The 27,670-nt window shown below is 34.0% G+C and overlaps 1 protein-coding gene across 1 annotated transcript; it reads left to right on the top strand.

Annotated features, from left to right (window-relative positions):
* On the top strand, positions 1-25,902 carry LOC110447165 (atrial natriuretic peptide receptor 1-like). The gene is made up of 22 exons (XM_021492678.1): positions 1-448; positions 9,669-9,881; positions 10,709-10,831; positions 11,588-11,739; positions 12,416-12,551; positions 14,176-14,270; positions 15,070-15,199; positions 15,925-16,006; positions 16,368-16,503; positions 17,021-17,149; positions 17,565-17,669; positions 18,080-18,151; positions 18,608-18,776; positions 19,112-19,270; positions 19,690-19,864; positions 20,533-20,679; positions 21,596-21,719; positions 22,419-22,487; positions 23,031-23,152; positions 24,020-24,120; positions 24,779-24,870; positions 25,535-25,902. The coding sequence occupies exons 1-22, from the start codon at positions 1-3 to the stop codon at positions 25,592-25,594; spliced, it is 3,039 nt and encodes a 1,012-aa protein (XP_021348353.1). The 3' UTR covers positions 25,595-25,902.
* The last annotated feature ends 1,768 nt before the right edge of the window (positions 25,903-27,670 follow it).

Raw genomic sequence — 27,670 nt, forward strand, 5'->3', positions numbered from 1 at the left:
ATGGATTTTATTTTCCGAATTCTACTGATTGCATATTTACAAACAATTGATTTAAGTTCGGCTGTGACTGAAATCAAAGTTGGGGTTTTACTGATGACAAGCGCACCGGAGCCTTTTGATTTAAGGCGCATTGGTCCGGCGCTCGACATTGCTTTTGAGCAATCTGAGAGACGATACGGAATAAAATATAATGTTTTTGTGCACAATTACACCGAAGGAACATGTCCCCGACAAACCACGATCGGACATTACGCGGAACTTGCCTATCAACAAAATATTCAAGCCGTAATAGGGCCAGCGTGCTCGCAATCTTTGGACGCTGTTGGAAGACTGGCACAATATTTGAAAATGCCTATAATAAGCGGAGTCGGAGATCTGATAATCCGGACTGGACCGGAAATGTATACCACATTGACAAGAACGTGCTATAATCTCGGAAAATTTTCAAGTAAGTTTAAAAGAAAAAATATGTTTCAAATATCATATCAAAATATTGTCTTCGTGGTTTTTGTACCTTTATGTATGGAATTAAAAGAAATTGTATACATTTACTTAAATTCGTAATGATAATTTAAGCGTTCTAATATATTTATATAAACAGTTTACTAAACAGACGACGAAATTGTGAAAAGGCAACTAAACGTTATTTATTGTTCCGGTTCTAGTTTTGTCCAACTTTACATTCGATGCAGTACATTTTTTTCACTTTTATATAGTTTTTAAATGATTTTAAATATCATAAGCATAAAAGAAGTCTCCACTCAAAACTTCCTACTGCACTAATATCAACATTGCGAACCGCATCTTTACTTTTAGTACTTTTCTTCATTTTCTCTCCTTAGCACATTTAGTTAGGTCAGAAGAATTATATATGACCCGTTAGGATGTCTCCCTGCGAAGTCCAGGTTGAAACATTTAAATTCGGATAAACTTGAATACGGCATGGACTTCTAGCGGCGTCATCACCTGTTAACACCGTCGTCATAAGTCCTAGATCAGTTGATAAAAAAATCTTTTGTTGTCGACGCTTGATAGAATGGTCAGATTCGTAAAAGACTAAAGTTGAGCTATGGCGGGAAACTGCCCATATTTCCATAAGTTGGCATTTATGAAAACGGAAAAAAATATTAATGAGTAAATAATTTCTAGCAGCGGAAATGCATAGGTCAGATATAAAACCAATTGAATATGAGTTTTTGAACTGCTGATATATTAGGTTTTGTTAATAGGACACTGCAAATATAGCCATATGCACTATATCTTTAATAGTGATGGGGTTTCCCAGACTTAAAAAAATGCTTTCAACACTTTCCCATCCGAGGACCAACTTTTGAATAAGCTTTATTATTCCGTATTCCGGAATGTGGTCATACTTTGGGAAAATGCTCAAAATAATGCAAAACAGGGATGAGCGAGTTTCTTAAACTGCGACAGGTGTTTCTTGGGTTAAAACAGTTTGTATTCACATCTTCGTCTATGTTCGATGTAGCCGAATGTGTAACACAGTTAACTTGCATTGTGACCAGACGAGTGAACGGTGCAAGTTCGAATCCACGTTCAGGTTCCTTTTTTAATATTTTTAATATTGAGGCACATGATCTTTTCCCCTAATTTAGTAAGAAAATATTTTTCAAATCAATGGTACATTTTATTTATATTTTAATAGCATACCTTTTGATTAAACTTCTATGGAGTCATGTCAAGAAATCACTGTACACTTGTACAGTACAGCTGCGCTTTGTAGATAAGACATCATCTAAAAAAATATTTATAAATTGTTTTACCCTCCAATTGGCCCTAGTAATTTTATCTATTATGTAAACACAAACAAATGATGCTGAAATACAAAACAATGTGGGATTGTTGCGTCAGAATAATAAAATGCTACCAACATATATTAAGTGTTGTAAATCGCAAATATATTACTATAAATACGGAGAAATTCATCGTTGAGGATAGTCGCGTTTGCTTGAAATGCAGGAAGACGGCAGCACAAAGCAAGGATCGCAATACACGTGTAAGACATGCTATTAAATCAAGATGTGTGTTTTGTAAGAAAGCAGGTAACGGCATGAGTCAGGCAGTAGTAATTCAAATTAAATCCTTTCAAAACTTGTTGGTAATGATTGTACGAGTGTTACATAAAGCATCTTATTTGTTTTAAATTCATAGAAATAACGCAAAATAACCATTTTGTTGAGTCTGTATCTTGAAACGCATGTATCGATAACCGTAGCCTTGAATTCGGCTGTTTCCATTAATCTATTCTTAGACACAGGGTCATAACAGAAAACGGTGGCACATCGGTCTCAGCTTTGGGGAAATAGGCATAGCAACCCGCCATAGCTCTTTGATTTTCTATAGACGATAATGTAATTACTTTCTCTGGTAATTATTCTATCCTCGGCGGATATGTTCAATGTTCGATGGTGTGATAGAACTAAAGCGTAAACCTAGCTCAGTATTCCGATATACAGTTACCTCCCCTTAAATCGCGTTTGGCTATAACTGATCTAGTGCATGCGAACAAGAAAAGGTCTCAACTTCTTTAGTAAGTGGTAACTGTTCACTCTCCACTTTAAAATGTACAAATATAATATCTAGATATATCATGTTTGCATGGATGTATATTGTATTGTACTGTATATACAATGATAAGTCTGAAGACTTAAAGTAATAATAAACTTGTAAACTTGAACAGTTTGGCCATGAAACTTCCATTAACCAGGTAGCTCAATCCGTTAGTGAGACAGTATAACAATCTGGTTCGGGGTTCGATTCCTTCTCTAGCCACGATACTTTTTCACAATCAGAACACTGTTGTTGATGATATTTTTTTGTTTATTTCATTTTTACTATTTCGCATAAAAGTCCCGCGAGATATGGTTTACTTTCAGAAATGATTTATCAAAGCTATAGTCATGCCGGAAAACAGTTTCCAATACTTAGCTACAGTTCTGGCAGTAGTACTGGGATTTTGAGCCGTTGAATATCTAACAACTCTCCCTATTTAAACTAATCATACTCGATTTTCTCTTTTGTTAGTTTGGTAAAACGTATTATAGAAATTTGGTTTCGCAGTGAAGATTTTCTCTTTATCATACTTATATTATCACGACGAACGACTCTCACCGTACTTCCAACTGTGTAACCTAAAAACTCGTCATATGTGACATACTAACTCGATTATTTTTCTGCAAGTTTAGTGAAATGTATTATTCTCAATATACTCGCACGCTTCTGAATCGGTGATTTTCGTTTCACGTTGGAGTCCGACAAAAGGCTCTCGATCTCATAACAAAATTTAAGAAACCAGCACATTACAAACAGACGATAATTATATATGCTATATTGTACAATTGTACACATGTTCTTTACTTTAAGTTGAAGAAGAAATCCCTCATTTTGGATCTCAGTAATTGTTTAACTAAACATCTATCTAATGCTATCTAAAATTTCGGCTGCTGGTTTTGTTTTCCGTTCTTTCTTTAAGCTGGCAACGTTGATTAATTTAAGAAAGGTCTACTTTTAAAACAGCAAACCATGAAAATGTTGAAAGAGGAATTTAGGCGAGGTTTATTGTCTAACTGGCGTTTCAGTAGCCTGCAAAGTTATGAACACATTTTTTGTTGTATTTTTTTTATTTATTTTTTCACAATTGTATTTGACATACACAAAAAATAGCACATTCTCTCACACTGGCATACACACATTCAAAATAACTCTTAGACATCCTCATCCTTCACCTGATTTCATCATCATCATCATCATCATTATCATCATCATCATCATTATCATCACATCATCATTATCATCGTAGATAGGAGAGGGGATTTCAGTTATTTTGTTGTTGTTGATTTAGCAATCCACGAATTGTCAATCACATGAAAGATAATTCGAGCGAACATTTTACTGAAATCTATATACACTGTGTATCTGATATATACACTGTGTATCTGATATGTACACTGTGTATCTGATATATACACTGTGTATATAGAAGATACACAGTGTATATTGAAGATACACAGTGTATCTAGAAGATACACAGTGTATATTGAAGATACACAGTGTATATCAGATACACAGTATATATATCAGTTACACAGTGTATATATCTGATACACAGTGTATATACCAGATATACAGTGTATCTATCAGATACACAGTGTACATATCTGATATATACACTGGGTGGCTTCTATATACACTGTGTATCTTATATATATACTGTGTATCTTATATATACAATGTGTATCTAATATATACACTGTGTATCTTATATATACAATGTGTATCTTATATATACAATGTGTATCTGATATATACACTTTGTATCTGATATATACACTTTGTATCTGATATATACACTGGGTATCTTCTATATACACAGTGTATATATTAGATACACATTGTATATAGAAGATACACCATGTATATAGAAGATACAGAGTGCATATAGAAGATACACAGGGTATATATAAGATACACATTGTATATAGAAGATACACAGTATATATATAAGATACACATTGTATATAGAAGATACACATTGTATATAGAACATACACAGTGTATATATCTGATACACAGTGTATATACCAGATATACAGTGTATCTATCAGATACACAGTGTGTATATCAGATACACAGTGAATATATCAGATACACAGGGTACATATCAGATACACAGTGTAGATATCAGATACACAGTGTAGATATCAGATACACAGTGAATATATCAGATACACATTGTATATAGAAGATACACTGTGTATCTTCTATATTCACTGATATATACACTGTGTCTCTGATATATACACTGTCTATCTTCTATATACACTGTGGATCTGATATATACACTGTGTATCTGATATATATACTGTGTATCTTATATATACACTGTATATCTTCTAAATACACTGTGTATCTTCTATATACACTGTGTATCTTCTATATACATTGTGTATCTTCTATATACACTGTGTATCTTCTATATACACTCTGTATCTTCTATATACAATGTGTATCTGATATATACACTGTGTATCTGATATATATACTGTGTATCTTCTATATACACTGTGTATCTTCTATATACACTCTTTATCTTCTATATACAATGTGTATCTGATATATACACTGTGTATCTTCTATATACACAGTGTATATAGAAGATACACAGTGTATATATAAGATACACAGTGTATATATCGGATACACATTGTATATAGAAGATAAAGAGTGTATATAGATGATACACAGTGTATATAGAAGATACACAGAGACATTGCCGTGTAAGTTGACATTTAACGAAGCACAAACATTAAAGTCAGATACACAGTGTATATATCAGATACGCATTGTATATATCAGATACACAGTGTATATAGAAGATACACAGTATATATATCAGATACACAGTATATATATCAGATACACAGTGAATATAGAAGATACACAGTGTATATAGATGATATACAGTGTATATATAAGATACACAGTGGATATATCAGATACACATTGTATATAGAAAATACACAGTGTATATAGCAGATATACAGTGTATATAGAAGATACACAGTGTAGATAGAAGATACACAGTGTATATATCAAATACACATTGTATATATCAGATACACAGTATATATATATCAGATACACAGTGTATATATCAGAAACACATTGTATATATCAGATACACAGTGTATATATCAAATACAGAGTGTATATATCAGATACACATTGTATATATCAGATACGCAGTATATATATATCAGATACACAGTGGATATATCAGATACACATTGTATATAGAAGATACAAAGTGTATATAGACGATATACAGTGTATATATAAGATACACAGTGGATATATCAGATACACATTGTATATAGACGATAAAGAGTGTATATAGAAGATACACATTGTATATAGAAGATACACAGTGTATATAGACAATATACAGTGTATATATAAGATACACAGCGTATATATCAGATACACATTGTATATAGAAGATAAAGAGTGTATCTTCTATATACACTCTTTATCTTCTACATACAATGTGTATCTGATATATACACTTTGTATCTGATATATATACTGTGTATCTGATATATATACTGTGTATCTGATATATACAATGTGTTTCTGATATATACACTGTGTATCTGATACATACACTGTGTATCTGATATATACAATGTGTTTCTGATATATACACTGTGTATCTGATATATACACTGTGTATCTGACTTTAATGTTTGTCCTTCGTTAAATGTCAACTTACACGGCAATGTCTGGAATAATAACTAAATGATAATAAACACAGGTGCATGATGTATGTTGAAATATGAAATGAAGGTGTGGAAATGTGGGGAAAATAATTAACGAAATGCGTATAGGGTATATGTAAAAGATAGCCATGCACCATAAAGTGAACCTTATGCATTCTACATTAACTTACGAATAAACATAATAGTTTTAATGAGTTCGAGGCACGGAGAGTACACTATCCACAAAAGTTGACTCCCTTTGAAATGTGTGTTTCAATATCAGTAAACCTAATGTAATTTTTACATTGGTAAGCTAAATATATCCTAATCAGCCAAAACTGATTTCAGTCTACTTTCGTGCCAAAGGCCAACATAAAAATTCACCGGAGTGAGAAATCGTACAAGGGGTGAGAAATCGTGTCGCTAGCGCAGCAGCTTTAGAACGAATTCTCACCAGAGCGACATTTATTAGTCTGATTCAAGGTCAGGTAAATATCTGTATTCTGTATACATCTGATATTTAATTTGATACTTAATTTGAAACCGGATGAAACTGGAACGTAAAATAAGTTGTTGTTTTTTGGGTTTTTTTTACGTTTCTTTTAAAAATCAAATGTGTAATGTCAAATGCTTTCTGTAAATGGCTGCATACCATTTCTCTCACCATGAAACAATTACAACAGGAATGGAAACATTATCTGGTGTTGTACCTGTAGCGATGCAGCTAGGTACACACTCCATAACACTCAATATGAACATTAATATTGTTGTAAATGCACTTACAGGATTGTCATTTGTCTTCTCCTAGATAGTGAATTGCAGGAAGATATTACCCTATTTCCAGTATCGATATTAATCAACACAGAAGAAAGCGTAACAGTGCATGTTCGATTAACGCCAATAAAGGTTAAATACAAAGGCTTGAGAACCAAGTTTGCCTTTTGACAACACTGTTGTCTGTTTGTACAGAGTATCGGCCGATCAGCACGATAAGGTTATACATGACAACACTGTTGTCTATTTGTACAGATTATCGGCCGATCAACACGATAAGGTCATAAATGACAACACTGTTGTCTGTTTGTACAGAGTATCGGCCGATCAGCACGATACGGTTATACATGGCATCACTGTTGTCTGTTTGTACAGAATATCGGCCGATCAACACGATAAGGTTTACATGACAACACTGTTGTCTGTTTGTACAGATTATCGGCCCATCAGCACGATAAGGTTATACATGACGACACTGTTGTCTGTTTGTACAGATTATCGGCCGATCAGCACGATACGGTTATACATGACAACACTGTTGTCTGTTTGTACAGATTATCGGCCGATCAGCACGAAAAGGTTATACATAACAACACTGTTGTCTGTTTGTACAGATTATCGGCCGATCAACACGATAAGGTTATACATGACAACACTGTTGTCTGTTTGTCAAGTATAAACGGTCAATCAACACGATAAGCTCATACAGTATTACACGATAGTCGTTTGATTGGAAAGACTCAACAACCCATCAGCACAATAGTTTCACTTGGGGTCCCGTGGTTAACAAACAATTGCAGCAAAGATGCTGGACACAGGATATTAATTTGGGTTTGTCCGTCTGTCACGCTTCATTTCCATGCAATAACTACAACAAATCATAACATGTTCATTAACTCTCGGAAATATTATCTGATTGTTCTCAAACTTGATAACAGGGTTTAACACATTAAGGGCTCGCACAAGTTTGACAGCCACTTTAATCGGACTGCATTTGGCAGAGTTATGGTCCCTTGATTAACGAAAAACGTCATTATTTGCAGTATCCGCTTCATAACTCTAGCAAATATTAGCCAAGTTCCTTCAAACATGATAACAATGTTTATGTTCCTCTGTCTCTCCACTCATATCGGGCACTCTATGGTTTTCGTGTGATAAATGCTGTAGACATTGTTCAGATGTTTCAACCTAATTCCGTGTCACATCCGACTCATGCTAAGTTTGCCAACCGATGTGATTTGTGCATATTTACGGATAATCAATGAGGTATAGGGCATTTTGTTTATCTTCAAGTTTCAAGCTATACATCATGTCTCAACAGCACGATACCCACATGTTTTAACCTAACCGCGATAATGTTAACCTACAAAATGTCCTGCAAACGGGGGATATGAATTACACGAATTTGCTTGTTGTGGATATAGTATGCGGCCTCATTTTCATTAATTAGGGGGTTTGAAAAAAGACACGGAAGTGCTTCCAAATTATGTTATCAGTTCCTCTAAAGAACGAAAATGTGAATCGATAGAGATCCCACAGTAGTCGCCTCAAACGATCATGCCATGGTTGTCAAGAAGGATTTGTAATTTAATATTGGGCTTTTTTATTTTTATTTTCATCATTTTGTTCCCCTGACGATTCAACGGAGAAATAATTGACTTTACACCAATGTACCAGCGATTACGAACGCTCACTGTAAATAGCTCATCGCTTTAAATTTGAAGTGATATTGTTATCGATGAAATGACATGTCCATTTACACTCACACTCATGAGCGAAATCCTTTCATTTGCGCAATGTTAAGCCTACGTCGATAATCGAATACCTATTTTTTCATAGGGAGTTTGTTCACACTCTTAGTCAAGGATCTAGTATGTCCACCGTCACCTAAGTGTGAATTACGACACTGGTGAAAATTCTTAATTCTATGTAGTTGAGTAGAGTTGAAAACGAGTTACCAATTAAACATTCTACCCAATGACAATGTATTATTGGAAAATAAAATATACACGTTCATGTATTTTTCTCGAACCGTCCTCGATACTACAGGGGTAAGCCTCCATTACGCCGGCTGCACCCCTGAAATATGTCATAGCAAAATTGAAGGCTCTAAGATAGATAATTTGATTGGTCTCAGGTATAATAAACTGACCAATCGCTAGACTGATACCTGTCCTTTGAAGTGTACAGCCGACTTCAATACAAGTCGATTTTACCGTTACGGCGCTACGAGATTCTGTTCATGTACATCAAAGGTTAAAACAAGTCTTCTTGTCTCATCCACAAGGTGGTGCACACTGATACCTCTATTTTGCTATGAAGTATCCCAGGGGTACAGAGAGCGAAAATGAGCGTTACCCCAGGTGTATCGAGGATGTTCTCCTACAAACAATCCACGTGCAACTCTCCTCCAAAAGCATTTCCCGAGCTCAACAAGTTAGTCGTATGTGACTTGCATTTGACGTCCAGTGAAGGTACACGAGTACTTGTACACATCTAAACGTTTTCACATACACCGTCGTTAAACTGAAATTATATTTAATAATCATTGATATTACCTTGTTATTTAATACTTTATTTAGACACTTATTTATCTGTCTTTCTATACTGTTCCAGCTTCCATCATGGGGTTGATGCGGGAGTACAATTGGCGCCATATTGCCGTCATATATGACGTCGATTACATTTTCTTCGAGTTGGCAGGCGGAAATCTGGTGCGAGATTTCCATAATGACATCTCAATGCCACGCCCACTCGACCTCCAGTTTCAAGCCTCAAAGCATGCTGATCCCGGTTCACTGTTGATCGAGGCTAGCAAGCAAGCTAGATGTAAGTAAACAGGTTGTTCTAGATTATATATTGCGTCAACCTAACGTCCAACAATAAAATGATTCTCTAATAATCTGTTAATAAACTGTATGTTAAAATTATTTTTGTATCGATTTAGATATTGCTTTGCACAATATGCATGCCTAGGTATTGCTGATTATACTGTTAGAGTACAAAGTTTAGCGGTATTTCTATGTAAGCGCATTTCGCACTTTAACTATTGCATTTAAATATAATTGTGTCTATTGAAATTCTTGTATATTGCTTTATACGACATATTTCGAGGATGCGTCAATGCATTAATGCGCTAAGCTGTGGAAATTCGATAATGCGCTAACATCTGTGCACGCTTAAAGTATTCTTACAATACCAGTATATGAAAAACATTTTATTTTTTCCGAGAAAGGTCGTATCGGAAAAAACAATTGCAGAAAATTCCAATAAGTGCTTTATAATAGTTAGACGGCAATATAGTTGAAGTCATTGGGTGGCAATGAGTAGGATCTTATATGGATGTAAATGTGTACATATATATAGGATTCTCAAAAATACAAAAAGAGAATTGAGTTCAAATATTGACTTTAAAGGTCAATATAAATCCCCTAAACATTTCCTATAAAAAATTATATGAGGAAAAATACATTTAGATACTTCGATAGGTGAACATTGGGTTATCTTTTACGGACTTAATGTTAAGTTCGCAGCACATCAAACTGATAGTTAAATTATGAATGATCAGATGTTACCTCATTGTATTGTTTGTCTGTGTTTTATGATGTTTGAAGTGTTATTTCAATGCTATTAAAGTAAATAATAATTGTTGGCAGTCATAGTGATTTTCTGTGACGCCGAACTCCTTAGAACGTTCATGTACCGTGCGTACCAGTTGGGGATGGCTAGGGGAGGATATGTGTTTCTAACCATGGAACTATTTCCTAGCGACTGGCTTGGCTACTATACTGAATTCCTACGCGGTGAGTAACCAGATACCGTTTCACTGCTAATAAATTGAAGTTAAGGCTCGCATGTACAACGTGTATATTGCAATCTGAGGCTTACTGACTGCTGTATGCTACGTATTCGTTGGTGAAATAAGTTTGAATACATACTTGAGAACTAAATGTTTTATTCAATTGAAGTCACGATTAATGTCGCTTTGTAAGTGCTGAAATCGCTGTGCTCTTTATATCTTGCTACCTCTAATAAGCAATTAAAATAATTGATGTATGTACACACTCGTTTAATATATGATCTGTCAGCTTTCTCCACACAATCTATGTTGTGCTAAATTTTTATAATACAAACTATAAATATATAGAAGCGAGTGTGTTTAAGTTGTGAAAGTTTTGGATATCGGCATTTGATAAAATCGTAGTTTGTGATCTATTTTAATGAACGCGTTTCCCCTAAAAGACAAATAAGATCGATTCCATTCTACATATATCCATTTTAATACAACAAAATAAAAAATAGAGTTCAGTTTTACGGAGAAATTAGTATGTATGTATTACGTGTACTTTGCAGATCACCAACACAAAAACAAGAACAAAATTGATTAATTATTTCAATTATTGTTCTCCTTGCATGCTATCACTCAATCTGCAGGAAGATATGTAGATCAACATGAACTATTTCTGCATGTTTTTGTGGTATTCCTATTAACTTATATGTATTTTGTCACGCTGACCATGTGCCATTACCTCCAGGTGACCATATGGACGCTGGAGTATCCAAGGCTTACGAGTCAGTTTTGATATTGACCCTGAGCCAGCCCAACACTACTGAATACAATGCCTTCGCTGACGAGGTCAAGATGAGGGCACTCAGGGACTACGACTATGATTTTGGGGAGCAAACAGTGAGACTTAACTTGTTTAGCATCCTATTGACAACTGTGAAAGTATTTTAAGGAGCAAGTTGTATTGAAAAATATAAAACTTGATAACACATACAAAATCATGCTATGTTAAGCTGATTCAGCTTAATAAAATCATAAGAATCAAAAATAAATGCTACACGTAATTTGTTAATTCGATAGACATATATGCATAACAATCATCTGAAGAATCAGCAGCCTTTCAAAAATTGCATCATACAGTTGTTATGTCCTTCTAGGATACATAAATAATAATAAAACTTTTATTCATTTCCAGTTTAATTTCTTTGACATTTATGCATAACAACAAATAACAGTGGACATTGGGACCGGTAGTAATTTTGTTTAATTTATGATTAAGTGTTAAAAAGGATTGCGTTAAGACCTACTCACTGAATGTGATATATTAAAACGACCAAACGGTAGTGTTCGTGACTGAATTCCTCTCCAACCAATGTCTCTTCAGCTTAGACAGACAGAATTTGTGCTAAAATAATCTTTTTTTTTTTTGCATATCGTTCTTACTGAAGGAATCATCAATAATATGAGCATATTTATCTCATATTTGACTCAAGAAAATGATATAATGAATATAAGTTTTATATATACAAAATTTGAAAAAAAATCAATTAACATTGTTTAAGTATCTTTCCAACAGGTAAACTATTTTGTGACGGCATTCTACGAAGGTGTACTCTACCTGTCCGAAGCATTTAACCGGACGTTAGCGGACGGACAGAATATAACGGATGGTCTGATAGTTTCACAGAAACTATGGAATAACACATATCCGGGTACAGTTAACCAGACAAATATACATATAACGAGATAAGATATGCACCGTAATAATAGTTATTTTCTTTACAATATACCCTTTCAAAAATTATGTTTCTATTTAATTGTTGGAAACAAGTTTGAGGTACGGTAGTCTAGTGGTAGGACGCCGGGCTCGTTACCGAAGGGTTGCGGGTTCGAGTTACGTCACGGCACTGTGTTGAATCTTTGAGCAAGATACTCTATTAAAGTTTTTCCAGTCTACTCAGCTGTAAACGAGTACGTGGTTGGACAGTGATAAAATTGTAGAATGCTAGCTGTAAACGCCAAAATGGCAGCACCGGCTGTATGCTCCTTAGGGAGTTAAAAAATATATTTGCTGGTTGCATTTGTGAACCGCTTTGAGACGACCTACGAGCTAAATTGTGGTAAAGTGGTATATAAGAACCTCGACGTATTATATTATCATTATTATTATTATCAAATAAAACATATCAAATATTTGCTTCCTTAACCCATAATCATTGTATACGTTGATAGATCTTTTCGTCTACTTCAATTTACGGGACTATCAGTGATTATCCAATTGATCTACCTTTATAAGTAACACACCATCAAAATACTCGTAAAATCTATATATTTTATATTTTCATATTTTGTATTTTTTTTAAGAAATTTATTTTGCTATACATTCTTCTTATACTTTCCTCCTACCATTAGTATAGAAAATATCCTCACGCTTTACCTTGACACCTTTCCAAAGCCTTGCCGGTATTGTCTATAGCTACGCTCATATATAGATGGGCACTTCATTTCTATGTGGAATTTGATAACGTACAATGTATCCTAATTGGAGATTAACAAACCGGATATGGTTGTTAGCGGCAACATTTTGATATTAAACACATAGAAACAAATGGACGCCATTATATACTTCAGTAGACCTCTCTTAAACTATGCACAAATGCAGCGTTGGTTTGCAGAACTCCATATAAGCAATACATACAATCATCCAATGATGTCAGACTGTAAAAATGTCTTAATTTAAATTGCGTCGAAAATATTCAAGCGGCATTTACATTGACATGTGCAATTATGCTTACTCACAGTTTCCCATCTTATTTAGAAAGCAATACTGCTGACGGCTATGAATAGGTTCTTGAAGAAATAACAAAAATCGTTTATCGAAATAGCTCAAAACCTTGATTTATTGTTTTTACTATGTTAATCAATATATTTCAATTTTATTTTTTTTATTATGTAAATCAATGCTGTCAGTTTCAAACTTAAAGATCCTTATGTGTCTTATTAACCTATTCTTTACTGTGCGCAATTACAAAACTATCACTGAAATAGCAACGTAAAACTGTCATTGTCTTTAGATAATTATCGGTGGATCAAATAATAATAGCTAAACATGACATCTTTTTTTGACAATGACGCACAAAATAAAAAAAGAACCGTGCTTTAACAGATATAAATCTTCAACCACATTTGATAAAATATATCAGATGAGGAAACCTTTTTGGGTACAAATGAACGCGGATTATATTTAATGACCAGAAGTATTTTTTTTAAACTTTACTTAATATTTTATAATTTGCAAGAAGCTATTGTGACCATATAAAACGTGTAAATTGACAGGTATATCCGGTACGGTGGCGATAGATGAGGTAGGAGATAGAAGAGCGGACTTTGATTTCCTGGATATGACAGATCCGGCCATGAGGACATTCGTGGTAGGTTCATGTTTAGCATAAACAAAATTCATTGACACTCATACTAGGTAGGCCCCTACAGGAGATAACTAGCCAACAGTTTCTCCTCGTATAGGACCCAGACATTAGGTTTCTCTCGTCTTTGTTCCTTGCCATTATTTGCTCCTAGGTAAGTTTCTCCTCGCATTGTTCCTAAACACGTGTGTCCCAAAGCAGGTTTCTCCTCACCATATTTCTAGTCAATATTTTCTCCTGTGTATGTATTTGTTGTGGGTTCACATGTTCAATGCTGTTACCTGAGTAGGTCGGTATCTTGAACTTGTCTGGTCACCGTCTGAACAACTGTCTGAAGATCACGCAGACCGTCAGCGCTGGGGAACAGGTCCTCTCAGTACTTCATTACTTGGTAGATTTCTCCTATTTGATCGATCGGAATAGACAGTATGTCGGAATACATATGCAGTAGTTGATAAATATAAAGAAAGGGACTCACAACATCATGTTACATTAAACGTCATTAATGGCGTCGAAATTAAAATATTATGGAATGATCCCGTGTAATAATTATAAAGAGCAGTCATTTTGCCAGTGGTACGCAGCACAACTTTACCCGATTGTTCTATACCATTTGCCAGTGGTACGCAGCACAACTTTACCCGATTGTTCTATACCATTTGTCAGTGGTACGCAGCACAACTTTACCCGATTGTTCTATGACATTTACCAGTGGTACGCAGCACAACTTTACACTATTGTTCTATGACATTTGTTAATAGTTTTCTTGTTGGCATAAAAAGGCACTTTTTAATCTTTTTTTTAGTCTGTAGGTACATTCAAAGGATCAACTTTACAGTATATCCCAGTCCTGGGGGTGGCCATTCACTGGCCGAATGGATTGCCAATTGACGAACCCATATGTGGCTACACAGGCGATAAATGCATTGCGAAAGGTTTGTTGATATATTTTGTGAATGCTGTACTTTATCAGACACACCCCAAATCAATACCGTTAGTTAAAAATGTACTTATCAAGTAAAGGATTCACGCAAGCGCTTGCCATAATTCCTGCTGTCTATTATTACTTTTTTATAATTAATTTATACTTATTAATATAATGTAATTGTACAATACATTTTCATCGCTCATTACGAGCGTTTTAAGATTGAATCTTGTCACTATTAACATATTTCGCTCGTTGCCAGCGTCCTATTGTTACCCCTTAGTGTTACCAATTTGTTGATATCAATTTATTAATTGGCGGGTGTCGTCGAGAGAATAGAAGACACTTACCCTTAGGAAAACCTTGCCTTATTCTCTTTTCATAGATTACATTGTTAATCTTTCCTTAGTCTTATTTTGCTCTGCTTTTATCAATTTTGATTTCGAATCATTGTTTTGTTGACGTTTTGTATTATTTCTTTTCTTGTAGGACCTTATAACTTGGTCGTTATATATTGTTAGGTGTAGTTGAGCCAGAAAGCCTTTCACGTATTATCGCGCTTCTTTATATTGACATTTTATATCAATGTATAGAAAGATACTTATGAGACATTTAAGAGATGACTTAAAGAAAGTGTCGCTCTTCTTTCAAGTATAAATATTTTAAAATAAATCGTAAATGTTAGTTCAAATTTTGTAATGTTATATTAAATTTTTAATTTGATATCTTTCGCAGACAATAACACAACGCTTATCCTCGCCGTGACCTTCGTCACTATAATCCTCGTAGCGTCTGCCATTACAGTTTTCATCTACAGGTAAGTAGCCTTAACTGTAATGCCGAGTGGTTTAATGCATAAACTGTAGCACATATTTATTCTTGTCGATTTGATATGATTTGTAATGATAACTGACAATATGTTAATGCATAGGTATGTCTAATGCCTTTGTCACAACCCTTCCTCTTTTTGCACATATGCAGATTATCTATCATGAAAACAAATTTGCAGCAAATAGTACTGTTTAAAGTAATTGGGCTCGTTATCTGTACGAACAAATATTTTTATTCTGTTAAACATCGAAGCAAATCCAACATATCAACAAACCGAAAAATATGCATTTGCTGTTTTTATTTTTTTTATATCAGTTTCATTCCACCTATTACAACTTGTTTTCCAGGAAATTGAAATTTGACTCTGAGATTGGTAAAAAGACATGGCTCATACCATGGGATGACGTGAAGTTATCAAAGGGGGAACAAGGTGGTTCAGTTTTATCAAGGTCTAGGATATCGATGTTGGCAGCCGACGGAAAAGTAAGGGTTGACGCAACAACGCAGTTGTATTTCATACGCTTCACCAATTATGAATGTAATATAGACTATAGGCGGATTAATATGACCAATATCTAATTATTTAACCGCTGTAGACCATAAATGACTCATCCAGATCAATACATGGTAGGGTTTACTAAAGTTTCACAGGGGTGAAAGAGTAAATTTGTATAAGAGTTTTGTTCAGATATATTTAAATTCAATTTTGCGAATATGTTGCATACAGTAAAAGTAAGATACTCTTATATTTTTACAGTTATCGAAATGGTAATGGCAAGTCATGACTATGCACTGTTTATTACACGAGTATTTTAATGGACTTGACGTGAAAAGGATACAAAAGATACATGTAGAATTTTGTCTTTCCTTACGTTGGAGGCTTCTCAGTGTATTTTTCATGTTGTTATCAAATTAAAAAAATGCATTCCAAGTTTAAATATTTTCAATATATTACTTTTAAAACGTTTGTTGGAATATTGATTCAATATATTTGACACAGATGGAGGAAGTGATCCAACACCAACTCTTCACCACAGTAGGAAACTGTAGGGGCAATGTCGTGGCTATCAGAGACCTTAAATGTTACAACATTGACCTTACCCGAGCAGTTCTTATGGAATTTCATCAGGTAATTGAACATTAAACAGTTATGTTAATACCTCTAGATCTGAGAAGCCAAGCGGACGTTTAATTAAGCACATACCTTAACTATACCTGATGTCTTCGTTTTGTAATTGCTATGTTTGTTTGTCTTAAGGCAGTTCTTATGGAATTTCATCATGTAATTAGCCAATGAACGACCTCAATACAATCCACAATTATATTAATAACTCTTGATTTAAGAAGCAAAGATGACTTCAAATTTAGTCCACTATTTAACTATTACGGATGTCATATATTTGCGACTTTTGACGTAAGGTGAAGTTAACACTCTGAAGGTAACCGTAAATACAAGAATGTAAGAACTTTTATTTCTGTCACATATTTGAAAACAAACTGAAGGAAAGCAATGTAATAAGCATATTCATACGTTTGTCCTTCAGCTTCAAACGATGCAGCACCAGAATCTAGCCAGATTCACTGGTGCATGTATCGAACCTATGAAGTGTGCGATACTGATGGAGTATTGTCCCCGAGGTAGTCTACAGGTATGTGGGTCTCTCAGTAACCAAGCTTTGGATAGGGAAATACACTGCCCCCAGATTAGTAAGTTTGTTTCATATTACCTACCAATTGTGTATACCATGTTGCAGTTGGTGATAAAGCACACTTTGCTGCAACTGATTTTTTTTTATTATTTGAGATTAATTACCGCATTCGATTGGGGAGCATGCAATTAATCATGTTACGAAGTCAATATTTTGCTATGTCATTGCCAAACTTTGCATAAGCCAGGATATCACAACACAGTGATAAAACAGTACGAGACTTAGCATTTNCCCCCCCACACACACACACATTTATTTGCACTTATTATCAATGCAGCGCACATGGAAATCCTTACCATGTACAGTATTTATCATTAACGCATAATATCAATTGTTTATCATTTAATCAGGATATTATTGAAAATGACGACATCAACCTTGACTGGACATTCCGTTATTCACTGATCTGGGACATCATTAGGGTAAGTTATTAAATTTAAATATTAAGATACATAGCAAATATTTGTGTTGACGACTGCATCAATTTTAAAGCGTAAACTAAAAACTCTCCGGTAGGATACAATAACTACGTAATTACTAACTGAAGGGATTGCATAATCCCATAAAATCATTGAAATGCGTCGAAAACACCGTGATAAAAAAATAATGAATATGCAATTTTATCAGCTAAGAGTGTTTGTAACTAATATTACCATTATAGTCGTGTTTGCAATGATAAGATAAGAATCTTACAAAGATGAATCATATGCAATCATATGGTCTTGAATTAAATATATGGAGGAAATACTGTTCGGCTGTTTTACCTTTTTTTTCTTTAAGTCACGGTTGGTAGTTTAATGACGTATGGCAGTTTTGATTTTATCAATCCATCATGCACTGAAACACTCTAATTTCATAGTTTATGTTAAATTATTTAGGGAATGCAGTACATCCAGAACAGTGCGTTAAAATACCACGGCCGATTGAGCAGTACTAACTGTGTAATCGATAGCCGGTTTATGTTGAAACTAACAGACTTTGGTATCCCGACGGTGTTCCTCCTGGAACGTCAGGTCGCTACTAAAGCCAATGAAACAAACATAAATAGTAAGTAAACTCACCCTGCATGCATAAGTTGCATTTATTGTTCTATTTTGGTGGAGGTATAAAGACACGGATAATTTTTTTTTTGTTTGTTTGTTGTTTTTTATCAAACGTGTTTTTGTTGGTGGTAATCAGGGCAATTGCAAATTTGTTTTCCAGAGTGAAAGATTTGTTTTCAATCAATAATTAATCAAGAATAATCGTTATCAGAAGAAAAAGATGTAATAATTTTCATTTGCCAATCTCGTGCTATTTAATTAATCGGCGAATACAGTAGTATTTTAATTTCAATATGGATAACAAAGATTGGGTAATGGAATTATTTTCGTTTCTTACAGAGTTGTTATGGACAGCCCCCGAAATACTCCGAACATACAATAACACTCTCCACTGTCCAGTGACCTATCAGAAGGGGGACACATACAGTTTTGGAGTTATACTTCAAGAAATTGTGTTACGAGGTTGCCCGTTTGACGAAATGGACTACGCTACAGAGGGTAAATATCGATACTTTTGGGAGAGATAGGGAGTGGATGTGGGATGAACAGCTATAAAATAATAGCAATACGTATGGTAAATACAATACATCATCTTATAAATGATAATAGAAAAAAAATGTTTGTTTTCACTTATGAGGACTTGAAATTCATTGGATTCGGGTTAAATTTACTTGACGTTTTTTTTCGATGAAACAAAAGACGCTTACCCTTCCGGAACACCTGGACTTATTCTCCTTGTAATATTTCAAGGGTATCCATGAAAATATTTCATTTGTTCTTATTTTGCCTTCGTTTTATCGATTGTGACTTCGAATTATGATTTTGTTGTCACTTCGGTTTTCTCTTATTTATTCATAGTTTTAACCACTAAAAAGAGTTAAATGTCATGTCATTAAAACATATTATTCATTTAACAGAGATTATAAAAAAGGTAAAAGCCCAACCAGACAAGAACATACCTTTCCGTCCAATTGTTCCTATGGCTTCGTGTAGTAAAGAGCTGCACTTCCTCATGCAGACGTGTTGGTCAGAGGAATGGGAAGACAGACCGAATTTTGACATGGTTGCATCCTCCTTCCGGAAAATAAATTCGTAAGTACATTGATAGAGACACAAGTGTATTTGGAAGAAGTAGGTTTATAAAAACCTGATCATCATTCTTTGTCGAAATATTGCACAAAATCCTGTGTAAGGATACATATCCACAGCAAAGGCATCAAATAATACAATGCAGCATTTTTTTGGAGTTTCTGTTGATTCGTCGTTCAAATTTGCATGATGGCAATATCGTTTGTTATGAAATGTCATGAGTTGCACATTTAATTGGACAAAATCACGTACCCAATTAAATGTCTATAAAACAAACAGTTTGATTTGACCTCTGCAGTTTATTTCTCAAACTCTAAATCCATACGTTTCTCATTTTAGAAATGTGAACTATGGCCAAACTAGTGCATTATTAATATATGTAAAGGAAAGACAAATATATACTTCATAACTGACTGTTAATCGTTAATAAGTCCGTAACCCTTTATAGCAAGCCAACTATATATAAAAACTCTTCGTAATAGGGTTATTTTTATTCATATACACGTGGTGTATTGGCCACATTGTATGCGTTTCTGTTATACGTTTGTCGCCAATGAAGTATGGTTTGCAATATCTATTCTCTCCAACGAGGCATTGGTCATTGCAGATTGGCATACATGTTCAACAGTAGTATCAACCTTGTAACATTATAATTCATTTTACTATTTCAGAGGAACCAAGGGCAACATCATGGATAACTTGATGAAGCGTATGGAGCAATACGCTAACAACCTGGAGAGTCTGGTGCAGGAGCGGACAAACGCCTACCTCGAGGAGAAGAAAAAGGCAGTGGAATTACTTCACAGATTGCTGCCGCCGTAAGTAGTAGCTGATATTAGTATATGTATACACTATCTGTGTATTACGTTATCATTTCTGGTACATTTATTGGCTAACAGACATAATGTGATTACAGACGTACAACAAGCGTGTTGAATTTGGAACCGCAATAGAATGACAGACGGATATACATGTGTTTTGCAAATGTGAAAGTCCTTAAATGTCCTTTGTTTTTGATAGGACGTTGAAACCAATAAGACTCAATATAAAACCAAGCAAATGGAATACATGCAAAGTAGTTCATGCGTACTACGTCATCGAATCTGTCGTTTACAGACATAATTTTATTTTGTCTATTCGCTACTGCAGTTGATATTGGCACGGCATAGAACATTAAGACTTCATTACACATTCAAATCGATTAAATAACTATATTATGTTTTCTTTCCTTATAAGTTTAGAGATACACTCGTACCAGTGTTACGTTTATTGAAGAAAAGTCATACTTTCATGCATAAGTTGTCAATATACAGAATGCACTACTTATGTAAAAATATCTTAGATCAGTTTGAATGATTATTGAAAACTTCGCTTTCTTATGCAGTTTGGTAGTTTGGTGTGAAGAAATTTTTGTTTGTTAGTTTAGATTATGATAAAAAAGTAACAACAATTTGTTTAGAGTGCTAATTCCAATCGTATGTATGTAACCTAGTTTAAATGTGTTATACTGTGATATTGAATAAGGCAAACCTTAGTAATCAGATATTGGTGTGCATTTGTAATTCAACAATATTATCTGAAGTAATAAAGTGCCAAGCAGGAGACAGGTTTTGTTTCGAGAGAAGTCTCTCCAGTCCACTGTTTTATGCGAAAGAACATCAAAATAAAAAGCCGATAGTCATATTCCTTGTGAAACCTAAAAACTTAATTTTTTGATTTGAATTTATTGGTCAGATCTGTAGCTGACCAGTTGGAGGCCGGACGACAGGTACTACCCGAGACTTATAAGTGCGTTACCATATACTTCAGTGATATCGTAGGCTTCACTACAATCTCCGCACAGAGCACGCCAATGGAGGTAAAATAAATACGACTTCAGACATTTGTATTTGTTAAAAATGCAAAATAATGAGAAATGACTTGAAGTGTAACATTTATTATACAATTGTTTCATACTTAAGTTAAAGATAAAGTTAGTTTCCAATACAGGAGCCGATAGAGCTCCTCTTCACTGGACTCAAAAATGAAACAATTGTTGAATACAAAGTAGAAGTTCATTGTTAATTACATTTCCCCTGTATTCATAAAAAAATCGCCAGCTAAAATTTAACTATTCTGTTCTTAAAATTATTGATATTTGGAGCAGATATAACCTCCAGAGGAAGATTGTTCCAGGTTTTAACTGTACGAAATGTGAAATAGTTTCTCCTCGGGGATGTTAGTGACTGACATGGAGATATTTCTTTTTTTACTCTTCTACAACATTTGAAATAGCTCTGCTTTCAATGGTAATTTTTTTGGTCAAAATGGCTTACTTTTACTTGTAAAGCTATACATTTGGTATGATATACTAAATACTTCGTATTCCGCTAAATGCTATTTTATCTATAAGTAGTGAGATCCTTAACTATTGATCCAATGGATATCATGATTGATTTTCAACATGAAGTCACATGTTCAGAACCCGGATTATAGTTTTATAGTATACGACACGACGGTGTCAAAAATGCGCTGAATGTTCCGTTCTACTAAAGACTTATCTCTGTTGTTGTTGCAGGTCATAGCTCTACTAAATGAGCTATACACATCCTTCGATACAGTCATCGACAAGTTTGATGTATATAAGGTAAAGGCGACTGCACATTGGGAAATTTTCGCGCAGTTTAACTTTAGCTTTTTTTGCCTTCTGCAATGAGGGCGAATTGATAATGACGGCGAATATAAGTACACAGCATACTATATATATATATTCGTCTTCTGGATAACCGAACTACTCGGTAGTGAAGCGGACGTAAAACCACTCAATCAATCAATCAATATAGCCATACATATGACAGGGCGAAATTAACACTGGGCACAATTGGATTTTACCGGTGAAGGGCAAATGTGTGACTTGGTGAAAGTTTGCTGGTTAACAGTATTTAGACAAAATAATAACAATACTGTTAACTAGAAGAAATCGGTACTACAACATTTATGTTATTTGGATATAGGGAACCTTTTTAAGCATATTTCTTTGCAAAGCTTAATGTAAACTTAATGAATAAGTCCGCAGCAGCATCTCATTACATTGGATCTGTTAGTCTGTCACACAATACCTGAATATTTTAACTATGTTTACATCTATTGGACTATGAGGCTAGGTTAAATGCTATTTATTGGTCACTAGGTAGAAACGATCGGCGACGCGTACATGGTAGTTTCCGGTCTGCCCCGTAGAAATGGCAACACCCACGCGGAACAGATAGCTTGCATGTCATTGGAGATCCGACAGGCTGTTCTTGGTTTTAAAATTAGACACCTCCCAGGGGAAGCATTGAAGATCCGGATAGGACTGCATTCAGGTACATGATTACAAGAATGGTTTGGATTCATTTTTAGCGGGGTTTCGATCAATTGATTGTTTTTTAAATATTGTACTTTTGACAAAGCTTTAATGAAACATATAATACCATCGAAAGCCACTCTGAGATAAAAGCCGGTCATTTTTTACTCTAACGCAGCTGCGTTATTTAATTTTATCTTCAAGCATTTTATCTTTACGCCAATCATTAGTCATATGCTCATAAGTATTCAAGACTCCTTAACATTTTTCAGACTCTCTTTGCGACTATGGATACAGGAAAGATATTTTGTAAAAATCTATATTACCAATTAAAAGATTGTGAAAAAACTATGTCATATAGTCTATTTGGATTGTCATTAACTATTTCATGTGTATTCATTAATTGGTGAGATGTCTTATAACAATTAAGATAAACATATAATTCCAACTGTAAGATTTCATTTAAAGCTATATTACTTTGATTAGTTCTCCGCGACCCTTTATGGTATCTCATACAAGTAAGAAGCGGAGATACCTTTCGGAGACCTCTTTTTACGTGTTTTATTCATTTCATGGCATCTTTCAGTTATTCAAACATATCTTATAATTATAATAAGCTATTACAATAATTATTGTCTCGATGGAGTCCAAAAGATATACTTTTAACAAATATGATTTTTTTCCCCTGTAAGAGACTACCCTTGATATATCTGAAAAGTAGTGTGGTACAATATTCATTTAAATTCTGCATATTATATTGGAAGTCATATGAAAGAAAACAAAACATGAGAAAGTTATCCCCCTTGACATTTGGTTTGTTGATCGGTCATTCCAGGCACAGTTGTGGCCGGAGTAGTTGGACTGACCATGCCTCGGTACTGTCTGTTTGGGGATACAGTCAACACAGCGTCACGTATGGAGTCTACATCAGAAGGCATGTGTGACTTCATTATTGGCAAAGACATGCTCTCTATGTAGAAGTATATATCATTACATGAGACGTTATGGAAAGTATTCACGTTAATGCATGCCTGGGCAGAGACAGGTGTTTTAGGGTAGGAAGGGATTCCCTCTGATAAAATTGGTGTTCCCAACTGTTTAATATGTGTCATGAACTAACTCCTAACCACCTTAAGGTTTTTTCTTTTCTTTTATTTATTAATTCGATTATTTGTCCTACCGATATGTTCATAAGACATATCACCTAAATTAAAAGTATTTTTGAAACACCAAAGAAAATCGTAAGCCTCGCTCGGAGTTGAAAATTAAGTGTCCCAATATCAAAAAGAAAACAATTTTGGCTTTGCTTCACGGTCTCTTTCAACTGTCACTATTGAGTCCACTTTGCCGACCTCAATGGTTGACTTTTATTATACCCTATATTAAAATAATATTCATCTCATTGTATTTCACTTCGGAAATAGAGCCCTTTCATTAAGTGATCAGATTGTGAATATATAATTTGAAGTAAATGTTGAAAATAAGTGCCCGCTAAATAAAACTGGTTTGGAGTAAATGTGTTTTGATTAGCATCGAATGTATCTTGGTATTTTTATAATTTAGTCCCTACATTTCTTTATTTATTTTCATAGCAATGCGGATCCATATATCAAGCCCAACTAAGTTAATCCTCGATAAATTCAACAAGTTCTGGATTGAAGATCGCGGTGAAATCACTGTCAAGGTATGTAAATATAAATACAGAAGGCAGAAAGGCCTAGCGGACGATCTGAAAGATTTATGTTTTTATTCTAAATATATTTGTATTGTTATAGTAAAACAATATATGTTATCTGTTGCACAGGACAATATTCATTTGTGAAATCTATGTAAATATAATGTTCATATGAGAAATGGTTGGGTGAATCAGGTGATTCGTGGCTATGTCTTATAGAAAAAGAACATGTTTGCCATGTGATATAAAGGTAATCAATGTGGTTTATACATTAATATATAATATCAATCTTTTATCATTTTCATAATTATATATATAAATATCAAATACTTATTGTGTTAACACTAATCTCTATAATGAGTTAACTTCTAAGATGCGATCACTTAATACCACTGGTCACTTATTACGGGTACAATTCACAGTGAAATCACTATCATACATCAGATGTATCTATTGAGCAGCGCTTAACATAGGTAATCTAATAATATAGGTAGTAGCCTTAGCAGATTTGACTCTATAGCCCTCTTTCATATATATATATTCTATTATTGCGTATTCCTTAACTCACCGTGAAAGGCGAGGAACAGTAAAGTGTGTCATACATGTACATCTTAAACGTATTTTCTTCTATTCGGAATAAAAAAAAACATGTATCATTTTCTTCTGCTTTTAGGGAAAAGGCGTGATGAACACATATTGGCTCACCGAACAGCTTGAACACTTAACTGATTGATGTTTGAATGATACGTTATAGTGTAGGCCACTTGTTTAGACCAACTTTCTTTGGCGTTTTAAAGAGCATATGTTCCATAGGAATTTGAATAGGCGGAATTATTGCTTAATGTTATTTTTCCTATTTCACAAGATACGCATAAAAATAAAAAGCTCTTCTTTCCTCGTGGACAGGGATTGACACAGTGACTCAGTAAGGATACTTTGATGTTCTTATTGCAGTCCAATGGTAACCTCATTGAATGTTTGCTTTGATATTTCCCTCTCGGTTTTTGTTTTTGTTTTGTATTTGTATTTCCATATATTTTTTGTGCATTGTTATATATTTTGATTGTATTCTTCTATTATTCAATTGTAATTTTATAAAAAAAAAATACATAGTGAACTAGAATTGCTCAATTTTTGTTTTGTAATATTTTCAGTTGAAGTGACAAGACAAGACGATTTTATGATGCAATTTTGTTTGCTTTATTTGACAATCATCTTCTTAAGTCTGCTAGTTATAATTTAATAGCTATGGTATTGCATAGTGTAACGGTTGAGGACAAATTCAATATGATTTGAAAACGATTTAATAAAATAACGGAAGAATGTTAAAAATAATTCGGTTCTACTTCAGTACCAAACCCGTCTATATCGCATAATATGTCAATGAGAATCAATGCATGTTATATCTACATATTCCTATAGGCCAACCATTTGAATAGACAACACGATTGCTCAAATCTATTTATTTATTTTCTCAAATATAGATTGTGTTTTACATGTTATCATTACTTCAACAGTGTAATTATACACTTTGAATACGTATTTGAATATAAAAAAAAAATGATTCAAAATATACATTTATTTATACAAATTCCGAGTCGGTTTTTCATTTCGCTTGTTAAAACATGTTTAAAATTAAAAGCACTTACTACATGATAATCTCAGATATTTGTGATTTTTAAAGGATTTTTTCCTTATTGCCAAATGTGATGTTATATTTTAAGTTATCATGTTGTGCAAACCAAATATTTAAATTAGACAGAAGTCCAGTGACACACAGAAAAAAATCTTTCTTTGTTTTATCTGAAATTTGTTATATGGATTCTTATTTCTTTTTTTTTTCAACGAAAACCCATGTTTTCATGATATTCCGTGAACGGACGTTAAGATTTACGAATGGTATTTTTTTTTCAGTGTAGATACCTTAAGTCATCTGTCTTTATATGATTTTAGCTTTTGAGAAATTGTTTAGGATCAATCATGAATTCAATATCTTCTTAGATCAAGAATAAATTTTAAATGTTTTACTCGTATGTGACCTTCTATCAATTCAACACACGGGTTTTGCATTATGTTTTCATACTTTTGAAATATACTGAATCTTTAACGGGGAAACATTGAATATTCTCTTTTCATATATACATGATGTTTATACATACAGTATATATTCAAAACCTCTGTAAAAATGTTTCGTGAAATCTACAGTGACTGCAGTGTGATATAATGTCAATATCATTGCATGATATGGTAATATGTATACTTAATTTTTGTATATTTTGTAAAATAAAAGCTATATGTCGTAATTCATAATATTCATATTCACGTGCGTTTCTGTCGAATGTATTATTGCATGGTTATACAAATAAAAACTAATATAAAGGGCAAACAGTTTAAAATTGATACTAAAACAACAATTATGGTCCAAGATCCTCTCACCACTGCCAAAATGAAATAAACAAAAGAGGATTAACAACATTGTTTTCAGTGTAAATATTCAGCAGGGCTAGTGGGGTTCGTACCCTGGACTTCAGATTCCTATGAAATCGCTCTAACTAAATGAGCTGCTTGGTCAACGGAAATGCTTCGGCCAAACCTTGCTTTAGTTATTTCCAAACGGAAGTAAATGGACAATACTGTATTTGGGAAAAAAAACTACAGTGCAGAAGCACAGTGATCCTTTATAAAAAATAAAACCTTTCTATCTGTATTTGTTAACGAAAATAGAATCAAAGGATTTTATGCTTAAATCGACGTGATTAGAAACCACAGTGTAAGTCATGTTTCAGCGACGTGAACTTGTAGAAACCAC

This window comes from Mizuhopecten yessoensis, unplaced genomic scaffold, assembly GCF_002113885.1.
Source record: "Mizuhopecten yessoensis strain PY_sf001 unplaced genomic scaffold, ASM211388v2 scaffold371, whole genome shotgun sequence".
Lineage (NCBI taxonomy): Eukaryota > Metazoa > Mollusca > Bivalvia > Pectinida > Pectinidae > Mizuhopecten > Mizuhopecten yessoensis.

Excerpts from the sequence above, each read along its gene's own strand:
- LOC110447165 (XM_021492678.1), top strand. The coding sequence starts at position 1 with ATGGATTTTATTTTCCGAATTCTACTGATTGCATATTTACAAACAATT. Across the intron at positions 11,740-12,415 it reads ATGATTTTGGGGAGCAAACA|GTAAACTATTTTGTGACGGC; the intron begins GTGAGACTTAAC and ends TCTTTCCAACAG. Across the intron at positions 23,153-24,019 it reads CAGGCTGTTCTTGGTTTTAA|AGGCACAGTTGTGGCCGGAG; the intron begins AATTAGACACCT and ends ATCGGTCATTCC.